Source organism: Chelon labrosus, assembly GCF_963514085.1.
Source record: "Chelon labrosus genome assembly, chromosome: 14".
NCBI classification, from domain to species: Eukaryota; Metazoa; Chordata; class Actinopteri; order Mugiliformes; family Mugilidae; genus Chelon; species Chelon labrosus.
Genome location: NC_140347.1, coordinates 17,763,237 through 17,779,808, shown reverse-complemented (window position 1 = coordinate 17,779,808; position 16,572 = coordinate 17,763,237). Strand labels below are relative to the sequence as shown.

At 40.7% G+C, this 16,572-nt stretch overlaps 3 protein-coding genes across 3 annotated transcripts in view; 1 reads left to right on the top strand and 2 right to left on the bottom strand.

The window, feature by feature from the left end:
* The window catches only part of aven (apoptosis, caspase activation inhibitor), a gene marked incomplete at its 5' end in the record, with an annotated part of 31,796 nt that extends 25,925 nt beyond the window's left edge, over nucleotides 1-5,871 (bottom strand). The window contains 2 exons of the mRNA XM_084560096.1: nucleotides 4,453-4,633; nucleotides 5,686-5,871. Of these exons, the coding sequence (XP_084416222.1) occupies nucleotides 4,453-4,633; nucleotides 5,686-5,871 (367 nt within the window). The remainder of the gene's footprint in view (nucleotides 1-4,452; nucleotides 4,634-5,685) is intronic.
* A 2,587-nt stretch (nucleotides 5,872-8,458) lies between these two features.
* chrm5b (cholinergic receptor, muscarinic 5b) lies at nucleotides 8,459-10,126 on the top strand (the record flags this gene model as incomplete). Its single annotated transcript, XM_084559650.1, has 1 exon — nucleotides 8,459-10,126. The coding sequence occupies one exon, from the start codon at nucleotides 8,459-8,461 to the stop codon at nucleotides 9,995-9,997; it is 1,539 nt and encodes a 512-aa protein (XP_084415776.1). The 3' UTR covers nucleotides 9,998-10,126.
* A 3,427-nt stretch (nucleotides 10,127-13,553) lies between these two features.
* Nucleotides 13,554-16,487, bottom strand: emc7b (ER membrane protein complex subunit 7b). The gene is made up of 5 exons (XM_084560926.1): nucleotides 16,134-16,487; nucleotides 15,147-15,266; nucleotides 14,923-15,061; nucleotides 14,523-14,603; nucleotides 13,554-14,191 (listed from the first exon to the last, which is right to left on the bottom strand). Exons 1-5 carry the CDS (start codon nucleotides 16,364-16,366, stop codon nucleotides 14,042-14,044), a joined length of 723 nt encoding a protein of 240 aa, XP_084417052.1. The 5' UTR covers nucleotides 16,367-16,487; the 3' UTR covers nucleotides 13,554-14,041.
* Nucleotides 16,488-16,572: the final 85 nt, after the last annotated feature.

Genomic DNA, 16,572 nt, shown 5'->3' with positions numbered 1-16,572 from the left:
GAGACGAGCATTTAACTAGGTGGGTATTCTATACGAGATGAGATTAGGATTTCATATGAGATGAGATGAGGATTTCTTGAGATTAGTATTTTTAATATGAGATGAGGCGAATATTTAATGAGATGGGTATTTCGTATTAGTATTTCATGTGAGTATTTTATATGAGATAAGATGCAATAAGATGCGATGAAATATGAGGTGAGATGAGGATTTCATGGGATGAGGATTTTTAATATGAGATGAGATGGGTATTTCGGAAGAGATGAGATACAATCAGTATTTAATGAGATGAATATTTAATATGAGGTGAGTATGTTATACGAGATGAGGATTTTATGAGACGAGATGAGATCATTTATTGACACCTATATGAAATATTCTGCGTTGACACAGCAGCACAGGGATTAATAGCAGAAATTATACATACAGTATCACCAATAAGTCTTTTTTCAACTTCTGAAAATCAATCTGATGATCACTTTTATTCTATTAATTAAAGCAAACTAATTTAACTTTTACTTTTAGTGACAACATGTTAATATCAACATACTGAATCTGTTATATCCGTATATGTTTAGGGCTTCGACTGATGATGAATCACCCGAAAAGACTTATAACTGCAATTTACCAAAGCGCACGCTGACAAATTTGAATCTTGAAGACATGGTCTGGGTATTCTGTTAACGACCACTGAAAACAGCAAATCGATAAATCTGAGAAGGTGAGACGAGTGGATCCAGGATAATTTCCTGTCAGCTAATGAATCAATCGATCAACTATTGCAGCTCTGAAGATGTTTTAATGGTTGTTTATGATTCAACAAAACCTCAGTGCTTTCTTCTCCTAAATATCAGGCAGGATGAAAAACAATCCACCCACTCAGATATATATTTGTACGGTTTTGTTTTGAGGCTGTTCAGATGTCCTCAGTGCCGAGCACAAATATCTGGCAAATAATGGCTCAAATATGCGATAAAAAGGTGCTGTTATGACCGACCGAATCTCTTCATCTCTCAAATGTGAAAACATCGCAACTACTTGATTAAAAACGTTGTAAACATGTTTTTCTAAATCACGCTCACGTCCAACGCCTCCACCACGTTGTAGGTAAAGCTCTGCTCTCGACCTCCCTGCTCTTGGATTTTGAATCTCGTAAGGATTGTAAGATACATTACGAAGGGTTGAGAAACACAGCTGCGGGGCCATTTTTATTCTGATAATAGCTAAAATCTCCAAACATTTAATTACATTCTGTCCAGTCTTGACCATAAAACAAACAGAATATTTTGACTCCTTGGATACAAAAAGCGACGCCAATTGAAGCTCCACAAGTATTCTGTAATAACTTAAGAGGAAAACGGGAGGTTTCTGGGGTGAATTCCTGATTTCATAGCTACCTTAATTGGCCAGAAAACGGCTCTTAAAAGCATCACCTCCCACATACAATTAAGTATCCTCTAGAGAGCCGCTGCCTCTTGCTGTACGGCATGACTAATCTGCCAATGTGGGCAAAACACAGAGACGGGGGATGGGAGTTAAACAACTCACAAGAGCACCTTTGGCATTTACACTACAAGAGAAGGAGAGAGAGCGACACGGCACTGCAACGCTTTTTAACGGCGTTCAGAGCATCAGAGATAGTTTGCTGATCTAAACAAACAGCCTAATGGCTTCCTAATAGACAACAAGAGAGTTCAAATGTTGCATGGACCATCCGAATAAACACATAGATATTTAGCCCGAACCCAATTTCCTCATTCAGTTTAATATTTTGGTTTATGTCAGCGCTCAAAGGTGTGCCAAATTTAGGGCGTGGCCACTTCGAGTGACAGTTGGGTGTCTTCACAGGTAGTTAGCCGCCTGCCTAGATGTCACCCATTTGCCACAGCTCCACTCATGTTCCACCTTTGTCCAGCCAGAGCCACCACACTGAGCTTCAAAACCAGTTTTGAGGAATCCTCGCGGGGGGGATTTGTCCTTTATACACTGTTCAGGCATAACATTATGACCACCTTCTTAGTATTGTGTAGGTCTCCCTTGTGCCTCCAAAACAGTTGTGACTCATCAGAGAATGGACATGGGCCTTCTGAGGGTGACCTGTGGTGTCTGGCAACAGAAAGTTGTTAGTGGGGGCCTTTGGGTCCTATGGGTTGAGGGGAGGGGCCTCTGTGGATCATCCCACAGATACTTGATCAGTTAATGAATTTGGAGGCCAGGTCAACACCTTGTCCTGTTCTTCATGTTTCTTTTAGTTGTTCTTAAAGCGTTTTTGTGTGTGTGTCTGTGTCAGGCTGCATCCTGCTGGGGATGGCTGCTTCCATCAAGGAGTGTCATCGCTATGGGGTGGGGGTGTCTGGTCTGGTCTAGGTGGATGGTACATGTCTAAGTAACATCCACATGAATGCCAAAAGTTTCCCAGCAGAACCATTAATTGTCACAAGATGATCAATATTATTTATTTCTTCTGTCAGTGGTTTAATTGTTGTGGCTGATCGGTGTACATTGAAGGGAAGCTTTAAAATGTTATCCGTACATGTGTTAAAACTGATGAAGTTCATTGGCGATGTAACAGTTCATTATTAATAACTGTGACATGCAATAATTATTTTAATAACAAAAAAAAATCATATATAAAAATAATTTATATGCTGTGTTGTTGTAAAAAAGAAGAGAAAAGAAAGGAAAAGTCAATCATCACAGCATGTCTGGTTGACTTTTGTTAATTTGAACCGAGGGCAACGTGTTGCTGTGACCCTACTTTGAACCCTGCTGTTTTAGAAATGTCTAATTCTCTAATGCTAGATAACATTTTTAGTCTTCCACATCCAAACCCCTGTTTATCCAGTCAAGTACTCCTCTACCTGCCGCAGTGCGTTATGAAACCTACTCGGTCATGCCGACAAGAGGGTACATGGACGATTTGTACCTCAGCCGTTCTGCCATAAACTGAATGTAGAAAAATAATCAAAGCTGGATTCAGAATTTATTTTCCAACTACTTAAACAGATGTGACTCCAAGTCTTAATACACACACAAAAAAATAAAGTCCCTCAAGAGACGTTAGGAAATAATGGTTCTCTTTTCAGGTTAAAAACTGTTTAAAAAAAATAAAATCAGCCAATACTTCATTGTCACATTTTTTAACTCAAATATCTGAGTTGGCATCTGTAGCCCAGTCGTCTGCTTTAGCTCAAGGTTAAATTCGACTCTAGCAGCACAACACACCCAAACCTCGGAGGAAAATCTTGGCCGTTATGTTGCATCGTGGGTAATAGAGGCAACAATTTCTGATAGAGAAAAACAGAAAGTCAACATCTCAGTTTCTGCTGCTAAAAACTGTGAAGTGTGAGTGAGACACAGTGTGTGCCAAGCTAAAATAATGGAGTAACGCTTTGAAAGCGTGCAGTCATATTAAAAAAAGCCAGACCCCTACACGTACTGATGTGGAACAGGCAGCAACAGAGTGGATGGAAGTGAATTTAACCAGTTAACCGTTGTGACACCACTACAGCAGATGGATTGTGTTGCTTGATTAATTTGGAGCAATCGTGTTTTGTTTCTAAAATATAGGGTGCATCAAAAAGGCACGAGACAGAGGAAATCACTTAAATGTGTGATTATTGCATTCAATTGACTTGGATTCTTCAGAGATTGAGATTCAGAGATAAACCAGCCTTACTGAGAAAGAGGACATTCACTGTTGGCAGTTTCATGTTGTCCTCGCTAAAGACGGACGATGCTAGCCAATCATAGCTCTTTCTGTTGTCCATATTTCAGAGGAGGCGCATCGGCTCCATCTTTCAGCATCTTTACTGGCAGATACAAATATTAAATAGAGTTTGACGACATACAGGCGGAAAACTATCCACCAAACCACAACAGGCACGGTGACACAAATGGAATTGAAGCTGCAGAAGCTGTTCGTTGAAACTTATCAGGAGAATATTGAGCTGCAACAAAAAGCCTGCATCTTAAACTCACGTTGATGCAGAATCCTTACAACCAACTAAAACCATAGACCCACATCCTTTGTTTTATTAAACCCAACTTGAGATATGAGTCCCGCAACAGAGCCGATGGTCAGTCAGACAGCGCTGAGCTGAACCTTGGGGAAGACACATCAACAGATCGAGAGACCGCAGAGACTGAAAGTAGCACGCAAACACCAACAAGGATCTTTTACACAGCCATTTGACAGCAGTGTCCTTACAGAGCAATTAACGTCCCTCAAGACAACCTCCTCTGAACTAATTAGGACAACTTCAGAAAACTGCATCAAGACTCTGGAGTATTTGACACAGTGAGCATTTCCACTAAGATGAGCACAACGCTCTTTTGATCCAGAGGTCGTTTTAATATCTTATGTAAAACTGAAGCATAATGCATAAAGCATGGAAGCCTCTGGAGCAAACTAAAGAAGTCCTCCTCCGACACTGTGAGCTCAGACCTTACCTGCTGACTCCAGCAGCACGTGGTAGTCCGTTCCTCTCTGAGTCGGCGCGTCGTCATCCGACTCCTTCCTCTCCGACTCCTTGTATCGGTCCCAGTTTGACTCCAGCTTCCTCCTGGAGAACACCTCCATCCTGTCCTCCTCCTCTTCCTCGTCCTGAAACCTGTCCCCTTCATCTTTATCCTAAAGGAGAAACAAGAGTACGGGAACTTTAACATCATATCAGATGTTAAAGTTTGTAAATGAACCCTTTGTAGACCTGTAATATAAATCTGCCTGAGAAATTCAGTATTATTCAATGAGCATTTTGCATTGTGGTCATTAACACATTGCTCGTATTCATGATTGGTAGCTAGGCTTAACAGAGGGGTCAAGGTAAAAGGCAAGTCGCCGCACTGTAATGACAATAATTACAATAATAATAATACTAAAAGCTGTCTGTGCCAAAACTGAATTCATTAAATCCGTTTGAGTCATATATTTCCTCCTGTTGTGTCACACAGCTGCACAAATCTTCCAATACTGTTGCCGTGGCGATGAGACTAAGCTGTGGATTTGTCTCGGTTTTTCAAGAAATCTTTCCTCCACCGACAATATCATCCAAGACCACATGGTGGCTTACGGATGCACCAGAGGAGATTTTTATGATTGCAATCAAGTGGCACCGTGTACTCACAGTGATGCCCCTGATTGCAATCAACAGAGCCCCTATTGTTTCTCCTCTAATTCTGCAGTTGCCATGGCACGGGGAAATAACGGACTGAACATCCCCAGTGGAAATGAATCTGAAGCCTCTGGTGTCACACCCCAGGCACAGGCACAGGCTGCGCAGTGATGATGTTAAAGTGCAGTGGGAGACATTTCAAGTGCTTAATCACTATGATGATACTGATAAAAGGCTCAGTCTGTTACACTGAGGAGGCAGGATCTCATATGTGCACTGTACATGAACATGCAGTACTGTTCAGAAACATTTAAATCATGGTGCAACACTTGAAAGTTCCCACAGCCCTGTGAGGGTATTTTCTTTGAAACTAGCTTAAGTACCTGATAACCACTACACTAAAATGAGTGCTAACTATGCCGAATTAAATATGAGATGATGTTTAGATCTGCAATCTACTTCGAGAGTGTGTACGTTGAACCAATGACGGAAACTTCGAAATTCACAAGATTTTTTAATGAAGTTTGGCTGAGTGATGTAACGGGTCCGGAGTTCCCATGCTCTCTCTCACCCGCTGATGGAAGTCCGCGCCTCTCCCGCGTCCACGACCCCGGTAGTGGTCTCGTTTACCCCGGCCGCGGTGGTGGCCTCCTCTGCCTCTCCCTCGGTGTTCACCGCCAAAACCGTCGCTGTCGTTTCCACCGCGGCCGCCTCTTTTCCAGCTGCCTCCCCTGCCTCTGATCGGTCTACCCTCCATTACTGTCAACAGCGGACGGAATGTTTAGTACGTGACACCTCTCACTTTAGAGAGCGGGTGTTCTACCGAACAGTGTCCGATGGCAAATGGTATTAGATTTGAAGGTTCCGGGCTCGAATTTGGACCAACGTGTGGCGCATAGGTGTGACTAGCCAGTTTTTAGGGGTGCTCAAGCACCCCTAAACTTTGTCCCAGCACCCCTAAAAATAAGAGTTGAAATTTTTTTTTGGTTGTTTTATTTTAAAAGAGTTTGTCTATGATAAGATGCCAAAACAAATAGCATAATCGAAGAAAGCATATGTGGCTTAAACATAATATTTTAACGGGGAAATACAGTACCCCCCTCCCCCCCAAGTGGTATGATCCACCTCTCTCATTTACAGTTCCCTCCGCGACACAGCGCGCGCCAGAGGTGTGCGATACCGCTAGATATCGATACTTTTTAATAATTACGTGGATGCATCATCAATCTGAATCAATCTAAATCTGAATTAAGTTTCATGACATTTAAGTGTTTTTGTGATTTGCCTTTTGTATTATCAGTTCAAATCCAGTATAGAATTTGGGCAAAGTTTCTAAGTAAAAAGAAAATACTTTATCAAAATTAAGGTTTTTGTTCAGAAACAACACAAAATGATCACTTTAGGACAGATAAAAACAAATTATTTTTCAGGCAGAGTGTTCAGAAACGATACAATTATAAAACTAAATCTCTCCCTTCATTGCACTTCTTTCTGGATTTGGATGTACAAAATTATCACTCCACTTAAAATATTATAAATAATATAAGGATGTGTTCAGGAAGTACAATACAATACAAAAATAAGACATAATTTCTCTCATTTAGTACAGTTCTCTTCTTTTCAGGGGTCTGTCGGGGGTCAGGTGGGCGGGGGATTTTAAAAATGCCCATATGCTTACACAAATCTGTTGTGTTACCACTGTATCTTACAGCCTTTTTACAAATAGTACAACTTTCTATCGTTTCATTTTCCGAAAATATAACCAAACAGCCCTACTCTTTCTATCTGCCATTCTCCTGCTCCGTCTCTGCGCTGTGTATAATAGCTGCTGCTGTCCGGGCCTGGCTGGTAGCGGTGGGCGGTGTTTGGTCACCTGGCGTAGGTACAACAAACACACGAGGGGTGCAGGAGGAGCAAAATGAGCCGACTCTGTGACAGCAGCGGCATTTAGACAGTCCGGTCGCCTCTTTAATGAAACGAGACAAACTGAAACGATTGCATTGGATCGATCCGCCCACCACTAGCGCGCACACACCTTAGGTTTAGTTGACCACCTGAGGCATGTGGCTCCTGTAAGTTACCAAACGATCTATTTACTTTATCACTCTTACTTTAGCCCTCAGCACCAACACATATGTGTGTTGGTGCTGAGGGCTGTTGCTAATGACTGTAATATTCCAGTCATTAGCAACAGTCCTAACTTTTACTGTTGTTGTTATTTTTCAGTAGGAGTATACTAGCTGACGTTTTTTTTCTCTCTCTGGTAAGTTAATAGTGCAGGTTGTCAAACCACTGTCCACAGTTTATATTAAGCTTTTGGTTTGTGCATATGTGTTGATGTTAAAGCCAAGGTGTAAGACTAATACTGCCTGTCAACAGAGGACATTTACAGCTTTTGTAAGGATAACAAATGTAAAGGGGTGGGGCTTTGGTACTTCTCTTTCTCTTTCTCATTAAGGAAAATGTCGTCCATCAGTTATATGAAATCTTAAAAAAAATAATATATAACTTATTTTAAAAAAAATGTTTTCAGCGTTCTAATTACTTTACAAAGATTGGGGAATTAAAAGGAAAAAAGTGATTGGATAATATTTTTTTTTAGGCGGGGTTGCTTTTTGACATTTATTGACCTTAAGTTTGTTTTGCACTTATTGTTCCTACCTTATCTTCTCATTTAAATGCAATTTCTTTTCTTTATTTTTTAAACCAAATGATAGCTTTGTGACACAGTAGTTTGACATTAAAGGAAGATGTGTTCTCTCATTTATTGTTGTCTTTCCAATCTTTGGTGGGGGGTGCTCAGCACCCCTAAAGCGCTGACCCTAGAATCGCCCCTGATGTGGAGCATACCGTAACAGAAATTTAGAAAATTACAAAAATGTTCAAGTTTTTTATTATAATTATGATATTAAAAAAAAAAAAATATATATATATATATATATATATATATATATATATATATATATATATATATATTTAAGGGTATTAAAAATGATTAAAAAATAAATAATAAAATAAAATAAAGTAGGCATATAAATATATTATGATATTAAAAAATACAGAGAGCAGGTTTAAATGTATATGTTTGTTTTCATAACTTAATCCGAGCCTGAAATTTAAGGACTATTCAAAATAGATTAAAGCTCAGCACAGCTTTAAGTATTTTATATGATAAGTCATTTTGAAAACATGCAAAAAAACACAGTATTATATCAATACTTCTTCTTCTGAGCACAGTTGAGCACTCACTGCTGTTTCTTTTTTTCACTGTAGGAAAGCTGCTCAGTCTGCATGGGGCCACAGAAGGACAATTTTCAGCAGTAACACGGACAGAAAACAGAACCATGGATTCTCTAAACAGCACTTTTGGCAACACTTCACATGTCCCAATTGCTCCTCACAGCCTGTGGGAGGTTATAACCATCGCCACAGTGTCAGCCATCGTCAGCCTGATTACCATCGTCGGTAACGTGCTGGTGATGTTGTCCTTCAAAGTGAACAGCCAACTGAAGACTGTGAACAACTACTACCTGCTGAGTTTGGCATTTGCTGACCTCATCATAGGAGTTTTGTCCATGAACTTGTACACCACATATATACTAATGGGTTACTGGTCCTTGGGGAACCTTGCATGTGATCTCTGGCTGGCTGTGGATTATGTTGCCAGCAATGCTTCAGTTATGAACTTACTTGTTATCAGCTTCGACAGATACTTCTCCATTACAAGGCCGCTGACGTACCGGGCAAAGAGGACTCCAAAGAGAGCTGCCATCATGATAGGCATGGCATGGCTGGTGTCCTTTGTCCTCTGGGCGCCACCGATTCTGTGCTGGCAGTACTTTGTGGGAGAGAGAAAAGTGCCTATGGACCAGTGTCAGATCCAGTTTTTAACAGAGCCTGTGATCACATTTGGGACAGCCATTGCTGCCTTCTACATCCCAGTCTCGGTTATGACTATCCTTTACTGCAGAATCTACAAGGAGACCCAAAAACGGACAAAGGATCTGGCAGAGCTGCAAGGACTCACGACGGAAAATGTTCTGGAGGGGAATAAACCGCAGAAAACCATCATTCATTCTTGTTTTCACTTCACCAGAGAGAGAAGAGGCCATAATCAGGCGTCCTGGTCCTCATCCAATCAGAGTAATGCCACTAAAACAACCATTAAATCAGACGATGCTTGGGCAAAGGCAGATCAGATCACTTCTTTCAACAGCTACTCATCGTCAGAAGAGGAGGAGGCTCATGTTTCAATAGAAACCCCAGAAGGATCTTTCAAAGAGCAAGGTAGTGGACAAAGTAATAAGAACGGACAAGTGACTGACTATACAGAGGACCAGTATTTTTCCACTCCCATCAAGAAGAACAGTAAAAAGTGCATCTCTTATAAGTTCAAACCTGGCTCCAAGAGTAAAAACAGCACTCCCACAAGCACAGTGACACCGTGTCCACCGAAAGTAGAGCAGCCTGCCAAAAATGCCTCACCATCCTCCGCCTCCACCACCACCTCCAAACCCATGGACCCTGTCCTGAAGAACCAGATCACCAAGAGAAAGAGGAATGTGCTGGTGAAGGAGAAGAAGGCAGCCCAGACCCTCAGTGCCATCCTCCTGGCCTTCATCCTCACTTGGACGCCGTACAACATCATGGTGCTCATCTCCACTTTCTGTGCCGAGTGCATCCCCACGTCCCTCTGGCACCTGGGCTACTGGCTGTGCTACGTCAACAGCACCATCAACCCCATGTGCTACGCCCTCTGCAACAAGACCTTCCAGAAGACCTTCCGCATGCTCCTGCTCTGCCAGTGGAGGAGGAGGAGGAGAGGCGAGGACAAGCTGTACTGGGGCGGACAGAACCCAAATGTCAACAATAAAATGACATAATATGGCTCTGTAATGATACAGCAGAGCTCCTGTTTTTGCCCACATGTTGGATTTCATTGATATATTCTGTAAGTGGTCATTATCAGCATGAAGTGCTGCATGTGATTTTTGTGTTAAAATGTGTTGGTGGAAAATGCGCTGAGCCTGACGCAGCATTTAAACAGATGTTCCAGATTATTGCAGGAAAGAAACCTCAGCAAGGTGGCTGCACCTTCTCATATGAATAAAAGGTTAAAGAACAGGTTCAGAGTTTCCTAGTCTATCCTGATTTTACTTCATCAAAGTCTTTTTTTCACAGGTAAAAGTCACCTCAACGCCAACACAAATTTGGAGGTGTTGAGTTTAGAAAGAAGCCTCATCTTGTCTCTGCTTGAGGCTGATCACTCTAGGTTACATTAGCCACTGCTAATGAGACAAACCTCAGAAGGTCTGCAGTTATGTTGCATTTCAGGTAAGAAAGTACTTTAATAAGAAACCTGTAGCCCTATCTGTGCTTGAGGCTAATAGCTCCAGGTTACATTGACTCTCATTTCTGCTTGAGGCTCAAGGTCACATTAACACTACATGTGACATACACCAAAATCTCCATTGTCTGCAGTTGTGTTACATGGTAGGTAAAGCAGGAGTTTAGAAAGAATTCTGTAGCCTTATCTCTGCTTGAGGCTCTAGGTCACATTATCCATTAGCCTCATCTGTGCTTGAGGCTCAAGTTTATATTTGCCTTTAGCCTCATCTGTGCTTGAGGTTCAGGGTTATTTTAGCCTTTAGCCTCATCTGTGTTCGAGGTTTCCGAGTATATTAACCTTTAGGCTCATCTGTGCTTGAGGTTCAGTGGATATTAACCTTTAGGCGCATCTGTGCTTAAGGTTCAGGGGTATATTAAGCTTTAGCCTCATCTGTGCTTGAGGTTTAGAGTATCTTAACCTTTAGCCTCATCTGTGCTTGAGGTTCAGGGGTATATTAACCTTTAGCCTTGCAGTGCTTGAAGCTCAGTGTTATATTAGCCTTTAGCTGTCTGGTTTGTCTTTAAAATACAGCAATTAAGGTTTTGTTGTACTCTCTTATATCAGGTCAAGAGCTTTCAAAGATACTGCATCGCCATAGAAACAGTAAGTTAGTTGTGGGTACACTTTAGGCCTTGTTTCTAATGCCTGTTTTTTATGTTTTTGTTTACATTTTGTCACATTTGCACCATTAAACGTATGCTAGTGTAGCAATTTGTGTTAGCATAGTGTCCATGCATGTACAGATGAGAATCACTGGTTTACTTCCAAAAGAAAATGTAAAAATATAATAATAAAACCAGAGGGACAAGCTAGCATAACTTCCTCCTTTTATAGCACCGGCCTGTTTTTGACCAACAAAAAACTCTGAACCTATCCTTTAAACCTCATATAATAATCCTCTTTTATTCTAATGTCAAATGCACTGTATATAAAGGATACAATACAGGCTTACACATTTAAAAAAAAAAAGTTTTATATTATGAAGAACACGTCATACTAATCATTTTACACCTCACACGTGGTAAATGTAAATTGTTTAGTGTATACTTGTGTTTAGTGAATGTTTTGTTTTCTATCTCGGCTCTCTCAATCGATATTTGATCTTGTGTTTAAGGGCTAATCTGAACATTTATGTATGTGCATTTACACCTGCATCGTGGCTAATACGACATGTGTGATTGTTTATTGATCGCACCTCTACTCCTGTCAATAGTCTGTAAAAAAAAAAAAAAAACAACAAAAAAAACAAACAACTAAGACTTTGTACACATGCATTTGAAGCCGATGTCTTTCTGACGGATGCTGTTGTAAATTATTGCACTTTTTTCTGGTTTTTATGCTGTAATGTCAAACGTTTCTCCCTAAACTCTGTGCCTTTTGTTCTGCTTGTACTGCTTTGTAGATGAATCCATGCTCAGTGTCGGTCTGCACAGTTTTGTGAACGTGAGCCCGTGTGTGCTGATATGAACAGTGAAGAAAAAAAAACTAAAACTGAAATATATTCACAGCCAAATGTCTTGAATCTGATCTCATTTCCCCGTTCTTTAGGAGGTAAGGAAAATTGTCGCTAAACCAGAATAGTTGATTGGTCAAATGTGCCTTGGACAACATGCAACCCAAAGCATGACTGTTGCTAAGTGAAGAACAGGCTTCCAACCAAGAGGTCACTGGAGATTTCACTGCTCCCAAGACTCCCATCTTTACTCTGATGCAACAGCAAATGGCAATTAATTAATCCCTCCAAAAGGGTTTGCTTCATCACAGCTTGAGATAGCTCCTCTGACCTCCATCATTGTTAATAAAAACATTTCTTTCCTGAAACATGGTCCTTTATTATTACAAAGAAAGCAGGACCTGGTAACTCAACTCTGTGGATATTTCTCATTCCTCAGTATTTTCAACTCATTGTTAAAATATTTTAAATGATTGATTGAATCAAATCGTGTCTTGAGAGTCACAGTGATGCTGATGACTTTTTTATTGCATCTTTTGATCATAAGTGAGCTCTAAAATATTCAGTCTCTTCCTAAACATCAATTATATATATATTATATATTATTATAGCAATTTTCTTCTCTCCTTTCACTCTTATAACCCCCGTCTTCATCAATGGATGGCGTTTGCTTGGTTGTCAAGGAGACGCGTCTGACTACGTGCAAGCTCAATAGCCGATTTCATCTTGTAGGACTTGCTGTTGCCTTAAAAGTTAACCTGTGAATTTTTCTTGTACCTTAAAAGGTATTTTCGTTCACTGCCGCTCACCATAACACGTCACATCCTTGAGGTCTAACACAAGCATTGAATCCTTTCTCATAAAAACACCTTTTTAGCAGTTTTTATTTTCAGCAATAGCTCAATCTGCGGCAGCTAAGTTAGACGGGTCTTGTTTCTTGACAGGTCAAAATGTCTTTCTTGAAAAGATGGGAACACAGTGATTCACTGAAAAGGTGTTGCATCAAAGTTTGTGCTGCACACAGACTTGTATGTATGCATAGCATAGGTTTAGACCATCGCAAAAAAGACACAGTGCCAACTAGCATTTGGCTGGTATTTTTACAGAGCAAGCCGGACTGATGAGCACACAAGTATAAATGGCTTGCTAGGCTACGTGCGTAGGTTATGCCGTCTATGTCCCGCAGTACTTTAAATGAACCTTACTTTTTAGTATGTATAACATATAATGCGGCTAAAAAAAAGTGAGTACTTGGACATTTAATTGAGCTTTTTTGTCAGTCTCTATAAAACTTTTGTTATTCCTCATTATTTTAATTCAAAAGGCCGTTGTGTCACTAGCTTGAACTGATAAAATGAGGATATTTATCACAAACATTTAATCCCCGCTTTATTTGAAGTCAAACCAGTACACACTCTTCACGAATTTTGAAAGCAACCACACAGCTGTGTCACTATTTGAGCTGCCAGTCACTATCTTTTTTTTACCTTGGGCACAATAATGCAAACTGAAGCCATACTGTACACGACGGTAATTCAAAAAGAAATGAGAAGGTCACGCGTTCACCCGCGAACAAATGAGATAAAAAAAACACAAGTTGTCATATACCATTACAATTTATTCATCCAGGCTTTTAAATAAGAATTTATCAATGTTAAAATTCAATTTATTTTCATTCACAGTCATATTAACCAAATCGAGGAAAAAAAAAAAAAAAAAGAAGAAAATCTCTGAATATGTATATATGTTCTCTTTCAGGTAGTGGAATTAGCAGCAGTGGAAAAAAAATGCACAATGGAGGGTTAGCACAGAAAAGATTGATGCGTAGCGGAGTCACATGGTTGAATGTTTAGAGCAGGTTAAAGAAGTTTTAGCAGAAATTTCCATCAGTGCAGTATGAAAAAAAATAATTATGCTCAGTTTCCAATAGCATATTAGAAATAAAGATGTGCTCAAAACATTTGTCAATAAAGAAATCTGTACAGTAAATCCAGAAGGGATGGTGGGGAAATGACACTTAAAAATCTTGCTTCCATGGCATAAGTCAAGCTTCCTTTAGGCAGAATTCAGGAGACACGTACAGTACTACCTCCTCTTAACAGCTGGCCTGGTGCCCTTGCTGCTGCTGCTTGCCTTGCTGGAGCCCTTGGAGCCAGAGAAGAGCTTGGTCATGAGCTCAGAGACGTCAGGAAGCTCGGGGTTGGGGTTCAGCATGTTCATGGACTGCTCCATTTCCTGTGAGGAGGACGGTGACAGTGAATGAAAACAGCAGCAGCAGCAGATGGAGGAATGAAGGCTGGGCACAGACTCTGAACATCCTTTCTGATTCTAATAATATATCACAAAATGGATTTCTGTGACGTTCCTCACAGTTATAATAAGCTCACATTTTAAGACACGGCAAGGACAGGATGTCGGGAAGTTAATATAAGCACTCCTTTTACCACAAATACGGCAAAGTCCTTTTTTTCAGGAATCCAACATAACCAATTCTTGGTCATAATAGAGCCAATATAGTTCAGAGACAATGATTAATGAATAAAAACACTTTAAGGGAAGTATTTACCTTTCTCATCTCTGGGTCATTGGTGTTGACCACCTTGGGCAGCAAAACGATGATCAGCAGAGGCAAAACCATCACCATAACCTGTAGGAGCAACAACAACGTGACATTAAAAACAAGAAATTAATGATTAAAAAAAAATTATATTGACCCATTTTTATTCATTATTGTGTTTAACAAAATCTTAAGTTTCTGCATCAGAGTTTCAGCACAAGGAAGGTTTACTCCTAATATAAAGTGCCAGATCAGTATTGTTTAATGGATTATCCAACATTTGAACACTGAATCATAAGAATGAATGATAAGAATCTATCTATCTATCTATCTATCTATGTTTAAATAGCTGCGCTTTTGCAGCATCCACATCTCTCTACTCCAATAATTATCATTTCATTTTTATTACCATTGGGTTCATAAGGAAGTCCGTCCATCCCCAGGTTTCCCTCTTCATGAAGTAGCTGTGAGGACCGTTAGCTCTGATTTGAAGAGGGTACGGCTGCCGAATGACCTCTGAAGTCTTGATGTAGTTCACGAGGCGCGCCCTGCAAAGCGAAACATCGTTTAAGAGGGTTAGCTGCTTCTGAACGCAACCGCGTACAAATGCTTCTCTCCGAAGTCAGACCTCACCTCATTTTCCCCTTGGATGTGATATCAACACGCGCAGGCTCAAATCTATAGGTGGGGGTAATGATTTCAACGACGTAAGAACCCGAGGGGACGTCATTCACAACAAAACTCCCATCGGTTCTGCAACAAAGGAGGACAACGCTTCTGTTAAAGCTGCACAGTTTATTAGGTATAGCTACAGTAGCGTCAGCAAAAAATATTTCCTACATGATGATTATTATGTTTAGTTCTTGTTGAGAGATGTTGTCTCTACTGTGTGGGCACGTTTGAGTCTGTAATAAGTGTAAAGTAGTGGTGGTTATTGCAGTGAGACATGCATCTTCTGATCACACCGTCTCTATGAGGAGGTGAGCTAAACATTAGCAGTACAGCACAACATGTTATGATAAGATTACGTAAATAATACACCAGGAACAGAGCATGACACTGGCTTAAAAAAAAATAAATGGATGAAGCCTTTAAAGGTCTGGCCATTTGCCAGGTCCAAAAAAAAAAAAAGGATTATATAAAGGATATATATCTATTAGTGTTTAATCGGTTGTCTGTGAGGTTTACCATGATATATGACATTTCTAACTGTAAATTCATTACACAGCGAAAACTTATTCTGTCTGTGTGGCATTTTAAATGTCCTATTGCCTCAGCTTCTCTGTCTGGTTGTTAGACCTGAATAACAGACACGTCTCTTGTGGCCACGGTTTGTTATGGTTACAGCTGCGACTACAAAGACCAAGAGGGCCTGGCCGAATTTATAATAAAATTAACAACTAGGCACAGAGACAAATTGGCCACAATTACAGCCTCAGAAGTTAAGCTGTAAATTAGCCACAACAGTCACTAGCTGCCATCTGCCTGTAGCAGCTGCCGGACGGTCACCAGACGCAGCAGACCTACAGGCTTGAGCTACTAGCTAGCAATGCTAACGCTACCCCGTTAGCTCGTGTGCTAGCTAGCAAACTAGCTGGTGTCACTGTAGCTGTTGCTTACCTCAAAAATCCGACATATTCCTCGCCTTCCACCAGGACCCGTGCCGAGGAGACCCAGTCTTGTGGTTTCACGCCGGGCACTATCGCTCTGCCCTCAATTTTGAACCGATCTCCGTTCGGCTGCGTCGATACACCTGCGCCAGGCCCCGTCTCCATGTCGGTGAAGCACCACGCCACGACGAGCGCAGCCTGCACCAAAACACATAACAGCGGTATTCTTTCCCTGTTCCACATACTGTCTATCTTTACTCGGTTAAAATGACGCCTAGCTGTTTGTCCGTCAACATCTATGTGGTCGAGAGCAGTTTGGAGAAGGAACGGAAGCGACTGACGTCACTTCAATAAAACTTTATTGTCCCAACCGCAGATCACACTTTTTAACTTTTATATTCCGTCTGAAAAATTCAATTGTAAGACTGTAAAAATGTTCAAATAAAATA

Coding starts and splice junctions, on each gene's coding strand:
- emc7b (XM_084560926.1), bottom strand. CDS start 16,366: ATGTGGAACAGGGAAAGAATACCGCTGTTATGTGTTTTGGTGCAGGCT. Junction 15,267..16,133: donor GAATATGTCGGATTTTTGAG/GTAAGCAACAGC, acceptor CCTTTGTTGCAG/AACCGATGGGAGTTTTGTTG. Junction 14,192..14,522: donor ATGACCCAGAGATGAGAAAG/GTAAATACTTCC, acceptor TCCTCCTCACAG/GAAATGGAGCAGTCCATGAA.